The sequence below is a fragment of the Polistes dominula genome, unplaced genomic scaffold (assembly GCF_049000335.1).
Source record: "Polistes dominula isolate Pdom_NZ unplaced genomic scaffold, Pdom_raw_medaka contig_31, whole genome shotgun sequence".
Lineage (NCBI taxonomy): Eukaryota > Metazoa > Arthropoda > Insecta > Hymenoptera > Vespidae > Polistes > Polistes dominula.
In genome coordinates this window covers 4,761,726-4,780,395 of record NW_028300925.1, presented here as the reverse complement: position 1 = coordinate 4,780,395, position 18,670 = coordinate 4,761,726, and the positions used below count along the sequence as shown (strand labels likewise).

The following is an 18,670-nucleotide window of genomic DNA, read 5'->3' as shown; positions in this document are numbered from 1 at the left end:
ATAAATATTGTACATATATTTTAAAACTATATTTAATAAAATGTTTTATTTTTAGTTGGAGGTTTGTTAGCACCATATGTTTTTTTATCTATGGTTTTATTGTTCTTCGGAATAAACCATGGTTTAACAATATAAAACTATGCTATATTAATTTATCAGATCACATGGTAACTAATGATATTTGGTGGTATTATATGTTAAATTTCGCATATTATTGGCTTTTGTATTGTACTATTTTCTTGTTGAAAGAACCAAGATCTACATTTACTTTTATAAAACAGACAATTGTTGTTATATTGTTGCATATATCATGGACCATAAATTTCGTGAGGATTACTTCGGTACTCATACTTATATTTAGTTGTTATGATCAACATAGATACGTAAGTACAATATATAATATTATTATATTTGAATATTCGTATTATTTTTCACTTCATTAATTTTTATATACTTCTTATATGCACCTATCTCTCAATTTACGTAGAGTATCCATTTCATGTGGATTCTTTTTACTGAAATGAAAATTGCGTAAATAATTTTTGTCAGTACAGAAGGAATCAAAATATTTAAAAGAAAAGCTGATATGAAATACCAGCTTGATACATTAATTAAATACACGTAGTATATTTTGATCCTTTCACCGGAGGCGTATACTTTCTTATAGTCAATGAACAGTTAGTACATCCTCTAGTGAAATTCCCATTTTTTTTCTAACAGCTGTCCAATTGTGAATAGTTGGTCGCTCATGAAACTATTTTGCCGAAATCAACAATTTCTGCATATGCTGTTAGTTTTTGTAATAGTAGATTCGATAGAACCTTATAACATGACGAGAGTAGGTCCTGTATAGTTTCCGCATATTGTCCTATCTCTCTTTTTAAACACTGAAAAAATTATATACACCTTCCATTTTCATCCAGCAAACCCTCTTTCTCCCAAATAATATGGATCAATTTTTTTAGTCCTTCAGCTAGCTTACAAGCCACGGACTTAATTAACTCCGAAATTATTAAATTGATTTCCAGGGATTTGTTGTTTTTTACTTTCTGACCGCAACTAGCGCTTCATTGACTATAAGTTATTCGATTAAAAGTTCAGCAGTATGAATTTTGTTTAAAAATCTTGTCAGTTTAAGGGTCATATGTATTCAATAGGCTGTTGATATAATTTTTCTATCTGTTTTATACAAAGTACAAAATATATTCATAATTTTTTACAAAGTAATAGTTTTCATTTTGGTACAAGATATACAATAATATATTACATTTCTTTACAGCTAGATGAATTAGCAACACATACAGAAAATTATCAAATACAATTCATCCATATGTATTTATTAACGATAATATCGTATTACACAACTTATATTATTTGGAATATGTCTCCAATTTATAGGTAATTTAATATTTTTTATATTTTCTATACATTATTCTATACAAATATAGTTGTTAATTTATTAACATTAACATATTTATCTATTTTTAGGACTCTTTGGGATATATTGATAGAACTAGGATGGTCTTTCAAAACGTTGTTAATGAGTATTTTAATATTGAACGTTTATTGCTCTCTAATATTATTAACCTTTATTGCGATTGTACAAATGTTGATATATTCGTGGGTAAGAAATTAATTTATATATATATGCATTGAGACATTTTTTATATTATAATTCATAAAGTTAAATACGAATTAAATTTTTTTCAATGTTACTCGTATGTGTTATAATTATTATATTAATTTAACATATCGCATTTTCCAAAAAAAACATTTACTTAATTTCGTCTGTAATAAAAAATGTTACAGATACTCTATCGAATGAGAAGTAATAATAGATTCATTGCACGAATACAATAATGCAACTGCCAATAATACAACTAACAAAATCGAAAGTCAAGACAAAGAACATATTAATTATATACAATATTGAATATATTTTATTTTTCGTACGAATCAGAACGATTTTGCTGTGACCGTTGCTGGATTATGAACTGGAATTACGGAATTCACAAAATAATTCGTAATTATCATTACGAATTATATTATTTTTTATTATATTATAATATATGTTATTATATTATTAGCTTATTGCTTTTATCGTATGACGTTAAGACGGAGCATAATCTTTCGTTCAAAGCTTGTGCAACTTCAGCGAAAGATTTGGGCAACCGTCAAAGAACAAATAAATATAAAATAAGATATCGAAAGTATATTATAATAATTGTTATTGAAGAACTACAAATAATTGCCGGCTTTTAGCGTTAAAACTATGTGAAAATACCAAATTTTTAATCGACTATTATCTTAAAACCCACAAATTCGTTTCTATATGATATTGAAAAAAAAAAAAATTTTTCTTTAAATTTCATTAAAAGCTCATAATATTTATTTTATCAAATCACAGATATTATTTTAATTATTTCATATGTAAACATCATCTTTTTAATTGTTTTCAGTTAATGGTTTTCCAACTTTTTTATTTACGTGTCATAAAGATCGATTTATTGCCTACATATGTGTTAAAAGATATTAAGTGATAGTATCTACTCCATCTCGATAAATAATCAATTCTTTTTATTTGAAGATTAAAACATATCTATAAAAAAAATTATTATATATTTATATAAAAATTACAATTATTATATAAATGTAGTAATAGTTACATTAACGATATGGTCGAAGATGCTGTGTTAATACATTGAAGTATATCAACTTTAGGAAATAATATTAGATTGGTGTATATGAAATGTCAGATTTTTAAGTGAATATATAATATTTCATATCTTTTCAAGTATTATCATGGAGAAATTGTAAGCCATACTGAATAATAAGTGATGAGCATTTAATTTTCAATTTTTCATGTTCTCATCAATGTACTTAATAAATCAATCTCATCATTGTACTTACTCAATCCTTATTTTTTTTTATCTCTTTACTTACTCTTAGCACTAATATATTTTTTTCTGTTTTTAAATCAACGTAACTTAAAGCTTCTTAATTTTTTTCTTTCTCATTTATACCCGCGCATAATACCCGCAATTACATAAAACTTTCGTTTAGGAGGAAAGTCTGTCTAATCCCTAAAATAATGCAAATCTGTTTTGTTTTCTACCTTATCAATTGTTGGTATGGACACTTTTTATTCCATCATGTTAATATCATGTAATTATTATATATAAAAATAATTGTTATTATTGAAAAATGAGAAACATGAACACCTTACCTTATAAATCGAAGGGTATTTCCTAAAAAAACATTGTATATGTAAAAATTATAGACACAAAATATTTAAAATATCAAACATTAATAACATCAAATTTTTACAATATCATTTATTATAAATTTCATTTTTAAATTCGTAGTCAATTAGATAGGAAATGAAAGAGCTTTATTCAAATTTCCCGCCTATTATCTAAACTACAAATGTCAACAATCAAGCATATACTGACTACTATTCATCTACTGTTTCTTCTTATTATTAGATTGTAACATTATGTACATGACAAGTGTAACAAAGTATTTGTATACTTTTCACTTTATTAACAATTTATGTGATAAATAGCAGAATCGTATTAAAAGCAAATTCGCATATTTTACTTGGTAAGAAAGAAACAAAAATTTTATTTCTACATGATTACTTTTTATTACGAGAACATAACCTATTGAAAAAATTACTTTTGTACTTCAATTACTGTCATTATCAAACAATAATGGGAAATGCTAGAAGCAATCAAACAGTGAGTCAAAGTCATAATTCAAATAGAGATCCTCGTTATGGTAAAAAAACACACACCACCCTCTCCAGAAAAAGAAGGCCAAGCATTTATCTTTGACAAAAATCCTCATAATCTAGTCTTCCAGTCGTCTCACGAAGAAGAATAGCCTTATTATACAAAAGTACTTAACAATTATTAACATATATTTTGTACGACAATAAATATATATTTGCTTTTTTGTACAGACAAGCCAACAGGATGAAAATAATTTTGATAGCTCATGTTCAAGATCAAATACAGTTTCCGAAGGAACAAAGGTTGCAAGTAGCAAAGTATTGCTTACATTTTTTAAATGGGAAGGCGGTGGAGACCAAGTATATATCAATGGAACGTTCACTGGATGGGAAATATTGCCTATGGTAAAGAGTCATGGTGATTTTATTACTATTATCGACTTATCGGAAGATGAACATCAATACAAATTTTATGTCGATGGAGAATGGAGACATGATCCTGATTTGGTGAGATATAGATCTACTAATTAATGTTAATTTACTTCTACTTTAAGAACGACGATTAAAAGAATGATTAAATCATCTTTTTAGATAATAGTTGACAATAGTATGGGTTCTAAAAACAACTTAGTATCTATAAGACAATCAAACTTTGAAGTTTTCCAAGTTCTTTCTAAAGATAGTGAAAGTGTTTCTATTCAAACCGAATATAATCAAAAAATTCATACATCAAAAATTATAGGTAAGCCAAACTATCAATGAAAAAATTGCTCTATTGTGACATAATACAATTATTATTTATTAAACTAAATCAAATATTTCATATATTTTTTAGAATTATAAAGAGAGATTATAGTGTTATATATTTTCTTTAATTAACAGATTAACCCATTGACTGCCAGACATATTTAGAGCGTCTTGCCTTAAACTTTTAAAAATATAATAATATCAAGTTATTGATATAATATTGTAATGATATTTACAATAATTGATAAGTAATGTTTTTTACACCATATAAATATTTTAATCAACCTTTGTAATAATTCTTAAAACAAATAACCGTTTGTAATTAATCTAAAATTGCAGCACATACTACGAGATATCTCGTAGTTGGCCATCAATGGGTTAAACGCCAAGCTTCTTTTGTTAAACTCTCTGTTTAGGCTACTATAATCTGTCAGTCCCAAAAAGCATAGGAATATCGGCTATTGGTGACCAACATGGACTGGATGAAAAGTCTAAGGTTGGTCTATAAAGATCAGCGTGGTATTTAATGCGTTAAGCAAAAAACAAAGAGACAAGCTTTAATTGTTTAGATGAAAGTTAATAGACCATAGTAGATTCTTTTCTTAATCATTAGACATCACTATCAAAAAATTATAAGAATCGTTCCAAAAAAGTATAATTTCAATAAAATTTAAATATCATTACTAGTTATTTCTTGCATATATGCATAAGGCGACTCAGATCTTGTTCTAAGAAAATAAGATCCATTGGCAGATTTATCTACGTGTTCTCCCATTAAAACTGCCTCAGAATCTGAACAATCACCACTTACAAAACGATCCCAATTTTTACATTTTACAGCAGAAAATCCAGTCTTCGAATTAATACTTTCTGTAAAGTATATGTAAGATCGTCCGTGACTGCATGCTTCTAAAATAGAAGAGGTATTATTTTGTTAATGTTGTTGTAATGTTATTTTGAAAATTCGTCTTCGTGAGATATTTCTTACCCATGACTTCTGGAACGCAGCAACAACCAGGCTGAACTGCCGTTCCTGCATTTGGATAAAAGTCAACTTTACCTACAGGTTGTAGATATCCTAGAATACCACCACAAGAATGAATCACATCAACGAATGTTGCATCAGTTAAATCCAAACGAGTCTTATCAGAAGTAAGCAGATGGAATCCGGGCAAAGCTGGATCAAATCCAGTAATTCTTCCTAATTTACCAGAAGTTATTGCACTTCCAACATTACCGGCAACATGTGCACCCAAAGAATGACCTAAGATTTATTTAACAATATAAAAGGAATGTACGTTAAATAATTTTTTCAAATAGTTTTTATTTCATCTTCTAATAAGCATATGATGATACATACCAAGGAAGTGGACATCTTCGACTCTTAAACCAGTTTCTGAGACCAGAAAGTCGATAAAATTAGCAGCATCCTTTCCTACACTAACGGTATTTTGCATAGGACCAAGATAAAAGGTACTTGCTGCTAAAGGTTCCCAGTCAACAAGAATGATGTTATAATCATCATGTTGCAAGTAAGCTGTTCAATCAAAATAAAACTTGTCCAATTATATAGAAAGATATAATTTTATGATCAAAAATATTCACTACCTTCCTTCATATTTATAAAACCGGAACTCATTGAACTGGACTTCCATCCATGTGTTATGAACTTTGTTTTTCGTGATGCTTTAAAATCTGAATTGAGAAGTCCTGCAGTATCATTAATCATAAGTTTTGTACCATTTTCTGGACCAAACCTTTAATTGTATTTTCCAATATATAGAGAAGATTCTAATAATACATTGCGTACGATAAATAAGTATATAATAAACAAACCGTGTGTAGAGAATATAAGAAATGTGTTTATTATCAAGAATATTTCTCGCATTATCCTCGTACTTTAATATTGCTACTTGAGGTAAACCATTTCCATCTGGCATAAATATCCAATCTTCTCCATATCCGTCATATCTTTCACGCAAACCACTTTCCCATTCTTTAGAAATTACTAAGTTGCAACTCAGTAAAAAAATAATTGCCTTTATCAATAAATTTAATAAAAACATTTTAGTTTATCGAAAACTTAACTTAATATCATAGAAATTTAACAAATTATAAGAGAGAAACAATAACAATATTGTAGGAATATGAAGACTTCTCTTGTATAAATATTCTTATTTATATATATAAAGCGAATATGCAAAAATTCTCTTTCTTCGCCTAGTTTTTGTTTGGCTTTATCTTAGATACTTTATCACACAAGCGTAAATACTATTAAGTAGTTTATTAACATTTCTTTGAAGCATTTTAATCATGAACTAAGGAATACAGGTTTCCAACGCATTTACTTGTTTATGTATAATCAAGTTAACCAGTTTTTTGTGATTATTTATCAAGTAAGATTAAAAACAACAATTATTTTTTTGAAGACTTATCTCTAACAATACTGAATAATTCAACATTCGATACACGTAAGATAAATATGATGATAAATTGTAGTTTGCGAAAAAAGTAATATGAACAAACATTTTATATATATACAGGGTACGGAAGGGCGCTACTATTTTAAGCACTTTTGTTCAACTATTTCAATATATGGTATTTATTATTTTCAGCTTTTAACAACCAATAAAATTTCATTAACATCTCCGATTAATTGAGTAACTGAATTTTTCACTGACACCGATATTCCACTAATCATATTTACAACCTTTCTTCCTATTATTCCACCATCGCCACTGCGTTCACTGCTAGAAACTCTATTTTATTTACTTATTAATAGTACAATCTAATACTGAATTAAAAAAATTTACACCAAACTTTTACAAGACATAGACTTTTTATTAAAAATACTCCTTTTCGATTTCCTTTGCGATTATGCCCTGATCCAGTGATTGTATTAAATTCCTTTATCGTCAAGGAGTCCACGTAGTAAGGGTTTGTCCATACATGTATATGTACACTGATAGGAAACATTAAACTAGTGCCAACGCCGCTGAGATTCATATACGGCATAAAAAAAATCGCACGAAAAAAATTGCATAAAAAAAAGATCGCACAAAAAAAAATCGCATAAAAAAGGACGGCACAAAAACAGGTTTTACTGTATCTTATTTTTATACATTTTCTATTTTATTGTGCCACTTATATTAGGTCTAGAAAAAAGAAATCCATTATTTATACATTTACATAAAAATATATATATATATATATATATATATGGTATCTTAATATTGAGAATAGTTAATGCTTGTCTAGATTACGTTTGTTGTATTTTGTTGTATCATTAACAGATGAATTAATCTCATTATCAGATACATCGGAAACATCTTCGTTATCGCTTCGTATATCACCTTTTTTCTACACAACATTTGTTTAATAAATAAAAAATCTACTTTTCTATCATTTTAAAATATCGTTAAATTTATGAATATGTACCTGTCCAGTGTAGAAATTATTGTATGCTACTTTAATAATAAGATAGGTCCAAAATAAATGTAGTAGAAATAGAAGGCAGAGTAACGCTTCTATCACATAAAATGTTGGAAACATTGACATATGTTTTGGTGCTTCAAAGAATAAACTAAAAAATAATAAGCATTAAGAAATTTTCAATACTATGACTTCGTTATTATAAACATTACCTTAAAACAAAAAATAAAGTTACCTATAAATTATCGAGAATGGAAAAATACCAATACGTGTGCAAATCCATGATATAGTAAAAATAACAAACATAATATTGCTGGTATTTTTATAATTAGCATATCTTGACGTTTTTGCCAGCTACAAAAAATTTAATATATTACAACTAACATAACAGATGACTCTGTATCATTTATGTCTAATTATCACACACAATATATATTTATAAATATTATACATATATGTATCTAATAAAATGTTTGTTTAGAATAATGAAATTGAAAAAAGATTAAGATTTTCAAAGAATATATAACACTTACTTCTAAGAATATTTCAGAAGCATCATGTAGTACAATGACTAATGAGATGAGCCTTGTTAAATTGTTGACCCAAGTAAGAAATAATAGCACAATAGCGATTATATGATGAATAAACACTTGCCAAAAATCATTTCTTTTCGTTTCAAAGAAATGGGTAATAGTTGATATCAAGTAAATTGCCGTAGTAATAATGTAATACCACCCTATGTCGTTAGTAATTGAATGATAGGGGTAGTTATAATAGCATTGAGTCGTATTCCAAAACCATGGTTTATTCCATAAAATAAGAAGGCCATATATAAACATACATGTGTAATAAAAGCACCTCCAGCTAAAATTTATAAATGAGTTATTAAATATTATACAAACCGAAACCTATTACATACAAATTTGACCTACCAGCTTTCACAAAATTTTGTTAAGGTAGATGATATGTCTTGAAATTTGTTAAATCTTAGCCATCTTTCTATTTGTCGTTCTGAGCAATTCAATTGTTTAGCTAATGCTAATATCTTTAAAAAATAAAAATAAAAATAATTTTTTTTAATATATACAAATATACTATTTAATATTTAAAAATCTTATTTAATTGTAAGTAAGAAAATTTTACTTGTTCATGATTTATTTTTTTATTTATATAAGCTTTCTTCAATATTTCAATTTGTCGCACTTTTTTTTTCTTTCATCTTTTATACCTAGAAATTGTCCAAACAATACGAAGAGATATCTGTACCAAATAAAAACAAAAGTATTAGGAACTAAATAAATAGTGAAAAAGTTTAAGGAAATTATCAGTTGCACCTCATATATAAACCATAGAACAATAAATGTAAATTGAAATGAGTATTATATGTCCGCTTTATGCTACAAATAATTTTTATACAACTATTTTTTAATCCAAACAATTAACGAATATTAAGTTTATTTTATAAAATATTTAAATTTTTACCTTTCAAAAGTATATTTCATAATGAAGAGGAATAAGCTCATTAGGAAAAGAAATAATACATGCTGACTGTTAATATATTGTTTAATATGTAGATTTATATCCTCACACTTAGTCGATCGCTCACACCACAGCGAACTGTTCAGTTTCCACCACGCATTTTTAGCGGGTAATGCGCACTGATATTCACTATTTGAAATCCAAGAAGTCTGAAAATAATTTAAGTGTTCATTTATATTATCTTACGGTAACAAATTCATTTAACGCTTTTGCATATTTTTTATGCAAAACAAAATTAAAAGTAAAAAAAAAGAAAAACTCATTGCTAAGGTGAAATCTCCTCGATCGGTCAATAACCGATTTACTTTGAAATGGGGAGATCTCCCGATCGATCGGCTAAGTGTTCATATGTCATATAAAGCGGTAACCATATTTATGGTGACCAAAATTTCAACCGCGTACTCGTAAGCGTAATCATTATCATTTGTTCTGAAGATGAATTTATCTTTAATTCCATAGATTTTTTAAATTACTGTATTAATCTTTTCCGGAAAAGCCGCACTGCAATAATTTTATTTTCACTATTTAACCATTTTAGTACCAAAGGTTTTTAAAAATCTATGTCGAATTGTGCCACGCAGTTCATTTATTTGCGAGAAATTCCGAATCGTCGCGATATCGCTCTTCATTCCCTTTTATTCAGAACCAAGCGCGTTGCGAATTGACAATCGTGACCAATTAACGTATTGCGTACTGGTCATGAAATATCTCATTTTCATGTTTTTTCGATTCAATCAATGATTTAAAGAATAAAAATTAGATTTTCTTATTACGTTACCATGTTAACGGAATCTTAATACTTTGCTGACTGCACATTTCTCGAGTCGCCGTTGCACTGCCATCGATGAGATTTATGTAGGTTCTACTGCTCTTCAATAGTTTTTGCAACATTCCGAACACTTAATTTATGCGTATTTTTTTTCTCCAGTGATAATGTAACTTTCACATCGACTGTTATATATATACGCCCTTGAAGTATGACCGAAAACACGTTCTAGAAAACTTGACGCTCGGTTACGAAGAGCGTACATATACGTTCATACCATTTATATTTTTATTTCATACTTTACATGAGATACTTTTATTAACCGCTCGTTTTTAAGGCTGCCGTTCAGTTATTACTGGCTTAGACGCGCATGCATTTGTTTCTAGCAATATAAAAGTCAATTAATCGGCTAGCTATTGATGAGCATTTGCAATTAAAAGCAGATAAATCGGCTAGCGGTAAAAAAAAATGTTAATCGAGTATTTTGCAAAGCAACATGCCTCAAACAGTTGACTATCATGAAATAAACACTACTAACAAGGTGATATTAGATTTTTTATTTTAACAATACACTGTTTCAGTTTTCTTTAGAAAATCGTCAGTGCAATTTCTATATCGCGCTTATATACATTTATCTTTTTGAACAATATAAATATCTCATGAGTAAACGTAAAATATTATTATTATTATTATTAGTTGGCATTAGAAACTCGAAAGTTCATTGCTACAAATACCAAATCCCGCCATTTTTCCCGTCCCTGAGCGCGATCCTTCCATTCGCGGTCTTCGTATCCTATTTCTTTCAGATCTCTTCTAATATTATCCTTCCATCTAAGTCTCGGTTTACATAGTGGTCTTTTCCCGTTCGGTATACTGACCAATATTTTATGCGCCGTTCCATCCTCCCCCATGCACGCCACGTTACCAGCCCATCTTAAACAGCGTGATTTTACGACGTTAATAATGTCCGGTTTGTTGTACAATCGATGTACTTCTACGTTATGTACGTTCTTCTACGTTATATTCGCCCGTTTCCTCATCGCGTTTTGCACCGAAGATTTTACGAAGAACTTTGTTTTCGAAAACCTTAAATTTCTTTTCGTCCCGTAACGTAAGCGACAACGTTTCGTTACCATAAAGGATTACTAGCAGGATGATTGTTCTGTATATCCTAATTTTTAATCACCTAGACAGCAACCGCGAGCTGAGTAATTTATTAACTGAATAAAAGCATGCATTGCCTAAATTGATTCTTTTCTTAAGTTCTTCTTTAATTTCGTTCGTCTGGTTTATGATCGATCCTAAATATACCTAAAGTTGCTGACCCGTTCGAAAATTTATCACCCCCTTGAAAATTAATTTCTTAATTTTGTTAATTGTTGACCTTTTTTTAGTAACTGAGAAAAACTATTTGAATAAGAAACATAAAAGCCTAAATAAGAGAATTTCTTTCTAATATTTTATTATTATTGACAAAGTATCAATATACTGACATTGTTGTGTAGCATAATATAGCAGCGCGAATCGACCTCCGCTGACGTTTTTCTCTTTTTAGTAGTTTATTTCCCCCATCCCTAAAGTCACCTGTGGTCGTCACTGCCCCCCTGGACCGCTTCATTACCCACCAGGGGGCCATATCGCCCACTTTGGGAACCACTGGTGTAGTTCTTTGATAAATTGTACTTTTCTTTGATAGTATTATACAGTCATCGCGTTAAGTACCTACTATCGCCCACTGGTGGTCCCGGTGCTAATTAAAATGAATCTGGTTAAATAAAAAACCGGACTTGCGAGTTTCTACGCTCTTCTATATTCTTTGATAAAATGATATTCGCGCCAAAGCAAGTCGTAACGAAAAAGTTCTAATTAGGGATCGTTCTAATTTACCTTGAATTTAAAAAATCCCTAGGAAAAGTATGCAGTAACATTAAGCTAGTGCATAACATTGTCACCTACGAACGGGTCGATCGCCAAACTATCTAAACAGTGATTAATAAGATCTACCGAGGGTAACGCGAGATTTCTTTTCTGCTCCATGTCTCAAACCAAAATAGACATATGTAGGTAAATAACAAAACGTTGTACATAAAATAAATCTGCAATATCGAGTCAACATTTTAATCTTATTTCTGCTCACTAATTATAAATACAGCTTTACAAGCATTTTGACAACAGCGCCATCTTTTCAAGACATTCCTTCAAAAATTTAACAACTTAACCTTTCTTCGTTGTATTTTTAGTTGGTGTTTAATATTACCATTGTGTATTTTAAAACTGAGTGAAGAAAAACTTAATAAAATATTTATATTTTATTATACACGTATACATATCGTTATAAGATGATATAAAAATTCTATAAAAAGAAAACATTATAAAAATACACGTAAAGTTTTTTAAATAAAAAGTGAAGAACTATGTCGGAGGATTCCAGTTTGTATAGGTTAGAAGGATCTGACAATAAACCTGGTGGTTTAATTATTCGAAAAAAAGCATCCGATCACACATTTAAAAAACCTCAATCGTCTGTTTTGGGCTTGGATAAACTAGCTGAAAAGAAACGACGAGAAAATTCGCAAGAACCTGCAGAATCTAAATTCAAATTAGATACAAGAAAAAAAAGGTATAGATCTTATGAAGAGGAAACACCTACTCATACAGGTGGAGTAAATACCGAAGCACAAAGAAGATTGGAAACGCGATTAAAACATCAAAGATTAAGCGCGCAAGACAAGCATTCCAGATATTATGACCGCGACAGAGACAATAGAAAGGATAGAGACAGAGATAGGGAACGTAGTCGAAGCAGAGATAGTATAAGAAGAACTCCGCTTCGATTTAAGGATGAACCGCAAACACCTAAATTTAGGACCAAGGTAATTGTCATCTATAAAATGTTTACGAAATATCAATTGTAGAATTTGAAGTAATAATTATCATTCTGACAGGATCCTACATCCAAAAGTAATTGGGATGACGATGAGGATGAAGAACCAAAGAAATCAAGTTGGGATCATCCTACACCAAACCTTTACGCTTCTAGAGATAGTCGTGACAGCGTTAGAAGTGAATTTACACCCTCGTACAAATATAACTCTTGGGTGAAGGATAATAGACCTTCCGGTACTACGCCAATGATAGATGGAGAAGAAAAAGAATTATGGGAGGAAGAACAGCAAAGGTTACTGTTATTTTATTATTTTATTTATTTTATTTATTTTATTTTTAATCCTTTTCTTATAACTAATCTAATTATAGAGTTTTATCACTGTACAGACAACGATACAAAATATATATTAAGCCTTGCATTATAACACATGTGACTCATGAAAAACACGAGTCCTACTTATGGCAAATTTGCACTGAATGCTTGTTTTGTGTACTTAATAATTAAAGAATTATGTATATTTTTTTTCCTATAGACTTGATAGAGAATGGTATGCATTAGATGATGGAGAAAACTATGCTTTCGCTGATGTATCAGAAGAATATACTCAAAAGAAAGAAATGGAATTAGAGGCAAAAAGACAAAAGCGAGTTTCAGCTCAACAGAGGCAAATAAACAAAGATAATGAATTATGGGAAAGAAACAGAATGTTAACTTCTGGTGTTGTAAGTTCCTTAGATCATGATGATGATCCGGATGATGAAGCGGAAGGAAGAGTTCATCTTCTTGTTCATAACGTAGTACCTCCATTTTTAGATGGTAAGTTATTTTTATTTTGAAATGTATTACTTTTATGCTGATTGCGTATTATTTTGATTATTATTAATTGCTGATATATATATAAAACAATACAATGTAATCATTAATTGATTAGGACGAATCGTATTCACCAAGCAGCCAGAGCCTGTTGTACCCGTGCGCGATCCTACTTCTGATATGGCACTTGTGGCAAGAAAAGGTTCTGCATTGGTACGAGCATATCGTGAACAAAAAGAACGTCGTAGAGCACAAAAGAAACACTGGGAATTGGCTGGAACTCATATTGGTAATATTATGGGTGTACGTGACAGAAGAAAAGATGATAAAGAAGTTCCCGGTCAAGAAACAGACTTTAAAGCTGGACAGAAATATGCAAGACATATAGGTTCCAATGAAATTACCGGAGAAGCAAAAAATCGATCTATACAACATCAAAGAAGGAGTCTTCCTGTATTTGCCGTAAGACAGGAACTTTTGAATGTTATTAGAGAAAATAGTGTTGTCGTAATAGTAGGAGAAACTGGAAGTGGTAAAACAACTCAATTAACGCAATACCTTCACGAAGATGGCTATAGTCGCAATGGAATAATTGGATGTACGTGTCCCAGAAGAGTAGCTGCTATGTCAGTTGCCAAAAGAGTTTCCGATGAAATGGCTACAGCATTAGGAGAAAAAGTTGGTTACGCAATTCGTTTTGAAGATTGTACATCCAAAGATGTAAGTAATGTTATAAAATATTATATACTTTTTTGAATATAAAAACATTTTGATAACTTATTATTACTGTTTATTTTTACAGACTGTTATAAAATACATGACGGATGGTATTTTGTTAAGAGAAAGTTTGCGAGAAGGTGATTTAGATAGATATAGCGTTATAATTATGGACGAAGCTCACGAAAGATCTCTTTCTACCGATGTCTTGTTTGGTTTACTTAGAGAGGTAATATTTACATATATTTTTTACAAATTATTTTATCTCAGTATAAAATTTATTTATCGTTACTTTATAAATAATAATTTTACAGGTTGTTGCAAGAAGACATGATTTAAAATTAATCGTAACTTCCGCGACAATGGATTCGAGTAAATTTTCTGCATTTTTTGGAAACGCGGCAACATTTCAGATTCCTGGTAGAACATTTCCTGTTGAGATTTTACATGCAAAAAATGCAGTCGAAGATTACGTAGACGCCGCTGTAAAACAAGTCTTGCAAATTCATTTGCAACCGAAAAGTGGAGATATTCTGGTATTCATGCCTGGTCAGGAAGATATTGAAGTCACGTGCGAAGCATTGAAAGAAAGATTAGCTGAGATAGAATCGGCTCCTCCGCTTTCAATTTTACCAATATATTCTCAATTACCGTCAGATTTACAAGCGAAAATTTTTCAACGTTCTGAAGGTGGATTACGTAAATGTGTTGTTGCAACCAATATAGCTGAAACATCTTTGACAGTAGATGGAATTGTATTTGTCGTTGATTCGGGTTACTGTAAATTAAAAGTGTACAATCCACGAATTGGTATGGATGCTCTTCAAGTATATCCTGTTTCAAGAGCTAATGCTGACCAGGTATACTTATTTTTAACTTTATTTTACTCAATATCTTGATTATTATTATCTAATTCTTTTATTTTCCTTTCCAATTTAGAGATCTGGAAGAGCTGGTCGTACCGGACCTGGTTGTTGTTACAGATTATACACTCGTAGACAATATTTAGATGAGTTATTGGCCACAGGAGTACCAGAAATTCAGCGTACAAATTTAGCTAACACTGTATTACTTCTAAAATCATTGGGAGTTCAAGATTTACTTGCTTTCCATTTTATGGATCCTCCACCACAAGATAATATACTTAATTCCTTATATCAATTATGGATATTGGGTGCTCTAGATCATACAGGACGGTTGACACCTTTAGGACGTCAAATGGCAGAATTTCCTTTGGATCCTCCGCAATGTCAAATGTTAATAGTTGCTTCTCAACTTGGTTGCACCGCAGATATTTTAATTATAGGTATATATTTTATTTAAATCTTATTTATATACCAACAATTTAGTTAAATTATGTGAAAACTACCAAATTTCAAAATGATAAAAAATTAGTTAAACAGTACAAATTCCATAATTTTATGATCTTTATTTTGTCAAGAAATTATCAATCCATAAAATAATTCTTATACAATTATAATAAAATTACTTAGTCATAGTTTCAATTTCAAATTATTAAATATTAGCATAAATTGTTCCAATTTTTATGTGGTACAATTACAATAATAATCTTTTTTATGTGTTATTACAGTTTCCATGTTATCAGTGCCTTCAATATTTTATCGACCAAAAGGTCGAGAAGAAGATTCTGATTCGGCAAGAGAAAAATTTCAAATTCCAGAATCAGATCACTTAACTTACCTCAATGTATATAACCAATGGAAAGCTAATGGGTACTCTACGTCGTGGTGTAACGATCATTTCATACATGCTAAAGCTATACGTAAAGTCAGAGAAGTGCGTCAACAATTGGAAGAAATCTTAAAGCAACAAAAAATGGAAGTTGTCAGTTGCGGCACTGATTGGGATATAGTACGGAAATGCATATGTTCTGCGTATTTCCATCAGGCAGCACGATTGAAGGGTATAGGCGAATATGTTAATTGTCGTACAGGAATGCCGTGTCATCTTCATCCTACATCAGCTTTATTTGGCATGGGTTTTACGCCTGACTATGTTGTTTACCATGAACTAGTTATGACGGCAAAAGAATACATGCAATGTGTAACTGCGGTAGATGGACATTGGTTAGCAGAACTAGGTCCAATGTTCTTTAGTGTTAAAGAAACAGGACGAAGTGGTCGTGCAAAACGAAGACAAGCGATGCAACATTTGCACGAAATGGAAGGTCAAATGAAAGAAGCAGAAGAGGAGATGAAAGCAAGAGCACAAGAACAACTAGAACGCGAACAAGCTTCTGTTAAAAAGTAAGTTTTTTTTCAGTATGTTTGTATAAAATAATATTTCCTTTTTTTATATCTTTTATTCCATGTTTTTATTCTTCTTATTACTTTTATTTCATTTTGTTTATTCCTAGGAAAGAAATTCTTACACCAGGCATTAGAGAACCAGGTACGCCAGCACCGTATCGTAAAACTCCAGGACGTCTGGGATTATAAGCGAATTCTAATATGTGATATTCACATAAATATAAATATCATTTCTTTTGCATAATAGGTTATAGATGTTTATACAAATCAAATATATTTAAAAAAAAAAAAGCCAAACTTTTGTAAATAAATATGCATAGAAAATACAGCATCTAACGTAATAACTGTTAACCCATTTGCATCATATGGAAATATGAAGAAAAAGGAAAAGAAAGAAAAATATCACCGTAAATTTTTATTATGTATTTAGATGTAAAATTGTATAAAAGTAAAAAAAAATAAGAGATAACAAAAATAAGCAAAATAACAAATCATCATTACATCAAAGCAGTGTAACAGTTATCAGTACCGGTGCTTGTCTCTGTGATCTTATACTGTTAGGGAGTGTGTTATTTTATTAATTAAATATTTGGATTCAATGCCGAACGCAGCCACATATATATACGCTCCGGTGATAGTGACAAAAAAAAATTGAGCGTATATATACGCTTATGATGCAAATGGGTTAATGTTTTTCAAAATATATTCGTTATTATTTATGGACTAGACACAAAATGTATTTATGCATATATATTAGTTAAGCAAGATATCTATCTCATCCATTCTGCAAATCAAATTAAAGATCACATATACATCTCTTATCTTTTTAAAAATTATGTACTTGTATAAACATACATATGACCTACTCAATATATATGTAATATATATGTAAGTATTCTTATAAAAATTCGTATACATATGTGTTATCCTTTAATATATAATTCTAATTAAATGCAAATGCTGTGAATATATAAAATATAAATTCTCTTTTATATAATCTGCTAGAAGCTTACATGAAAAAAAAAAATTATTTCTACTGACCTAAATACACATATTTTTTTGTGTATTATTTTGGAATAATTTTGGTTAGAAAAAGAAAAATGCTTTTGAAATACTACATTTGTAAATGATTTGAAACATTGAACAATTTTATATAAATTTTTGAAAAATTGACTATTTTAGCATATGTCGATTATAGATACTTTTAGGGTTTTCGAAAACAAAGTTCTTCATAAAATCTTCGGTGCGAAACGCGATGAGGAAACGGGCGAATGGAGCAAACTCCATAACGTAGAAATACATCGATTGTACAATAAACCGGACATTATTAACATCGTAAAATCACACCGAATAAAATGGGCTGGTTACGTGGCACCTGGAAGAGGATCGAATGACACATAAATACTGGTCGGTATATCGAACGGGAAAAGACCACTAGGTAGACCGAGACGTAGATGGGAGAATAATATTAGAAAGGATCTTAAAGAAATAGACTACGAAGACCGTGAATGGAGGGGTCGCACTCAGGGACGAAAACACTGGCGGAATTTGGTATTTGTAGCAATGAACTTTCGAGTTTCTAATGCCAACTAATAATAATAATAATAATACAAAAATTTCATTATTTTGACTTTTATCCTATCTGAGAACGATACCTTAAACTTTGAATTCGTTTTTATTGAAAAAAGAAACTATAAGACCGATTGTACTAAAATGTTTACATTTTATTAAAAGAACTGTAGATTAATAAAATGTAAAAAAAAAAA

General features: G+C 29.8%; 4 protein-coding genes and 1 pseudogene across 5 annotated transcripts; 3 read left to right on the top strand and 2 right to left on the bottom strand.

Moving 5' to 3' along the window:
- Positions 1-67: 67 nt before the first annotated feature.
- Positions 68-2,104, top strand: LOC149032978 (uncharacterized). Its single transcript, XM_089171310.1, has 4 exons — positions 68-383; positions 1,280-1,398; positions 1,489-1,624; positions 1,810-2,104. Exons 1-4 carry the CDS (start codon positions 165-167, stop codon positions 1,858-1,860), a joined length of 525 nt encoding a protein of 174 aa, XP_089027436.1. The 5' UTR covers positions 68-164; the 3' UTR covers positions 1,861-2,104.
- A 1,597-nt stretch (positions 2,105-3,701) lies between these two features.
- Positions 3,702-5,170, top strand: LOC107073970 (5'-AMP-activated protein kinase subunit beta-1-like; annotated as a pseudogene). Its single transcript, XR_016176136.1, has 4 exons — positions 3,702-3,900; positions 3,965-4,240; positions 4,325-4,475; positions 4,897-5,170. The product of XR_016176136.1 is annotated as a 5'-AMP-activated protein kinase subunit beta-1-like (transcript).
- Positions 4,733-7,747, bottom strand: LOC107073969 (pancreatic triacylglycerol lipase). The gene is made up of 5 exons (XM_015334954.2): positions 6,317-7,747; positions 6,089-6,237; positions 5,841-6,017; positions 5,469-5,744; positions 4,733-5,389 (listed from the first exon to the last, which is right to left on the bottom strand). Exons 1-5 carry the CDS (start codon positions 6,544-6,546, stop codon positions 5,151-5,153), a joined length of 1,071 nt encoding a protein of 356 aa, XP_015190440.2. The 5' UTR covers positions 6,547-7,747; the 3' UTR covers positions 4,733-5,150.
- LOC149032977 (ceramide synthase 5-like) lies at positions 7,452-12,059 on the bottom strand. The gene is given in 11 exon segments (XM_015334953.2): positions 7,452-7,635; positions 7,744-7,840; positions 7,919-8,063; positions 8,148-8,266; positions 8,446-8,776; positions 8,845-8,957; positions 9,056-9,105; positions 9,108-9,172; positions 9,395-9,600; positions 10,230-11,150; positions 11,711-12,059. Coding segments are annotated over 10 exon segments (1,140 nt in total). The 5' UTR covers positions 10,233-11,150; positions 11,711-12,059; the 3' UTR covers positions 7,452-7,624.
- A 145-nt stretch (positions 12,060-12,204) lies between these two features.
- Positions 12,205-17,886, top strand: l(1)G0007 (ATP-dependent RNA helicase l(1)G0007). Its single transcript, XM_015334578.2, has 9 exons — positions 12,205-13,090; positions 13,163-13,395; positions 13,637-13,920; positions 14,036-14,637; positions 14,720-14,863; positions 14,949-15,494; positions 15,574-15,940; positions 16,226-16,901; positions 17,012-17,886. The coding sequence occupies exons 1-9, from the start codon at positions 12,632-12,634 to the stop codon at positions 17,091-17,093; spliced, it is 3,393 nt and encodes a 1,130-aa protein (XP_015190064.2). The 5' UTR covers positions 12,205-12,631; the 3' UTR covers positions 17,094-17,886.
- The last annotated feature ends 784 nt before the right edge of the window (positions 17,887-18,670 follow it).

What these genes read in the sequence shown, in the direction of transcription:
- LOC149032978 (XM_089171310.1), top strand. Translation starts at nt 165, where the DNA reads ATGGTAACTAATGATATTTGGTGGTATTATATGTTAAATTTCGCATAT. An exon ending in AATATGTCTCCAATTTATAG is followed by an intron (nt 1,399 to 1,488) that starts GTAATTTAATAT and finishes ATCTATTTTTAG; the next exon opens with GACTCTTTGGGATATATTGA. An exon ending in AAATGTTGATATATTCGTGG is followed by an intron (nt 1,625 to 1,809) that starts GTAAGAAATTAA and finishes AAAATGTTACAG; the next exon opens with ATACTCTATCGAATGAGAAG.
- LOC107073969 (XM_015334954.2), bottom strand. Translation starts at nt 6,546, where the DNA reads ATGTTTTTATTAAATTTATTGATAAAGGCAATTATTTTTTTACTGAGT. An exon ending in CGAAGATGTCCACTTCCTTG is followed by an intron (nt 5,745 to 5,840) that starts GTATGTATCATC and finishes AATAAATCTTAG; the next exon opens with GTCATTCTTTGGGTGCACAT. An exon ending in CTGCGTTCCAGAAGTCATGG is followed by an intron (nt 5,390 to 5,468) that starts GTAAGAAATATC and finishes CTTCTATTTTAG; the next exon opens with AAGCATGCAGTCACGGACGA.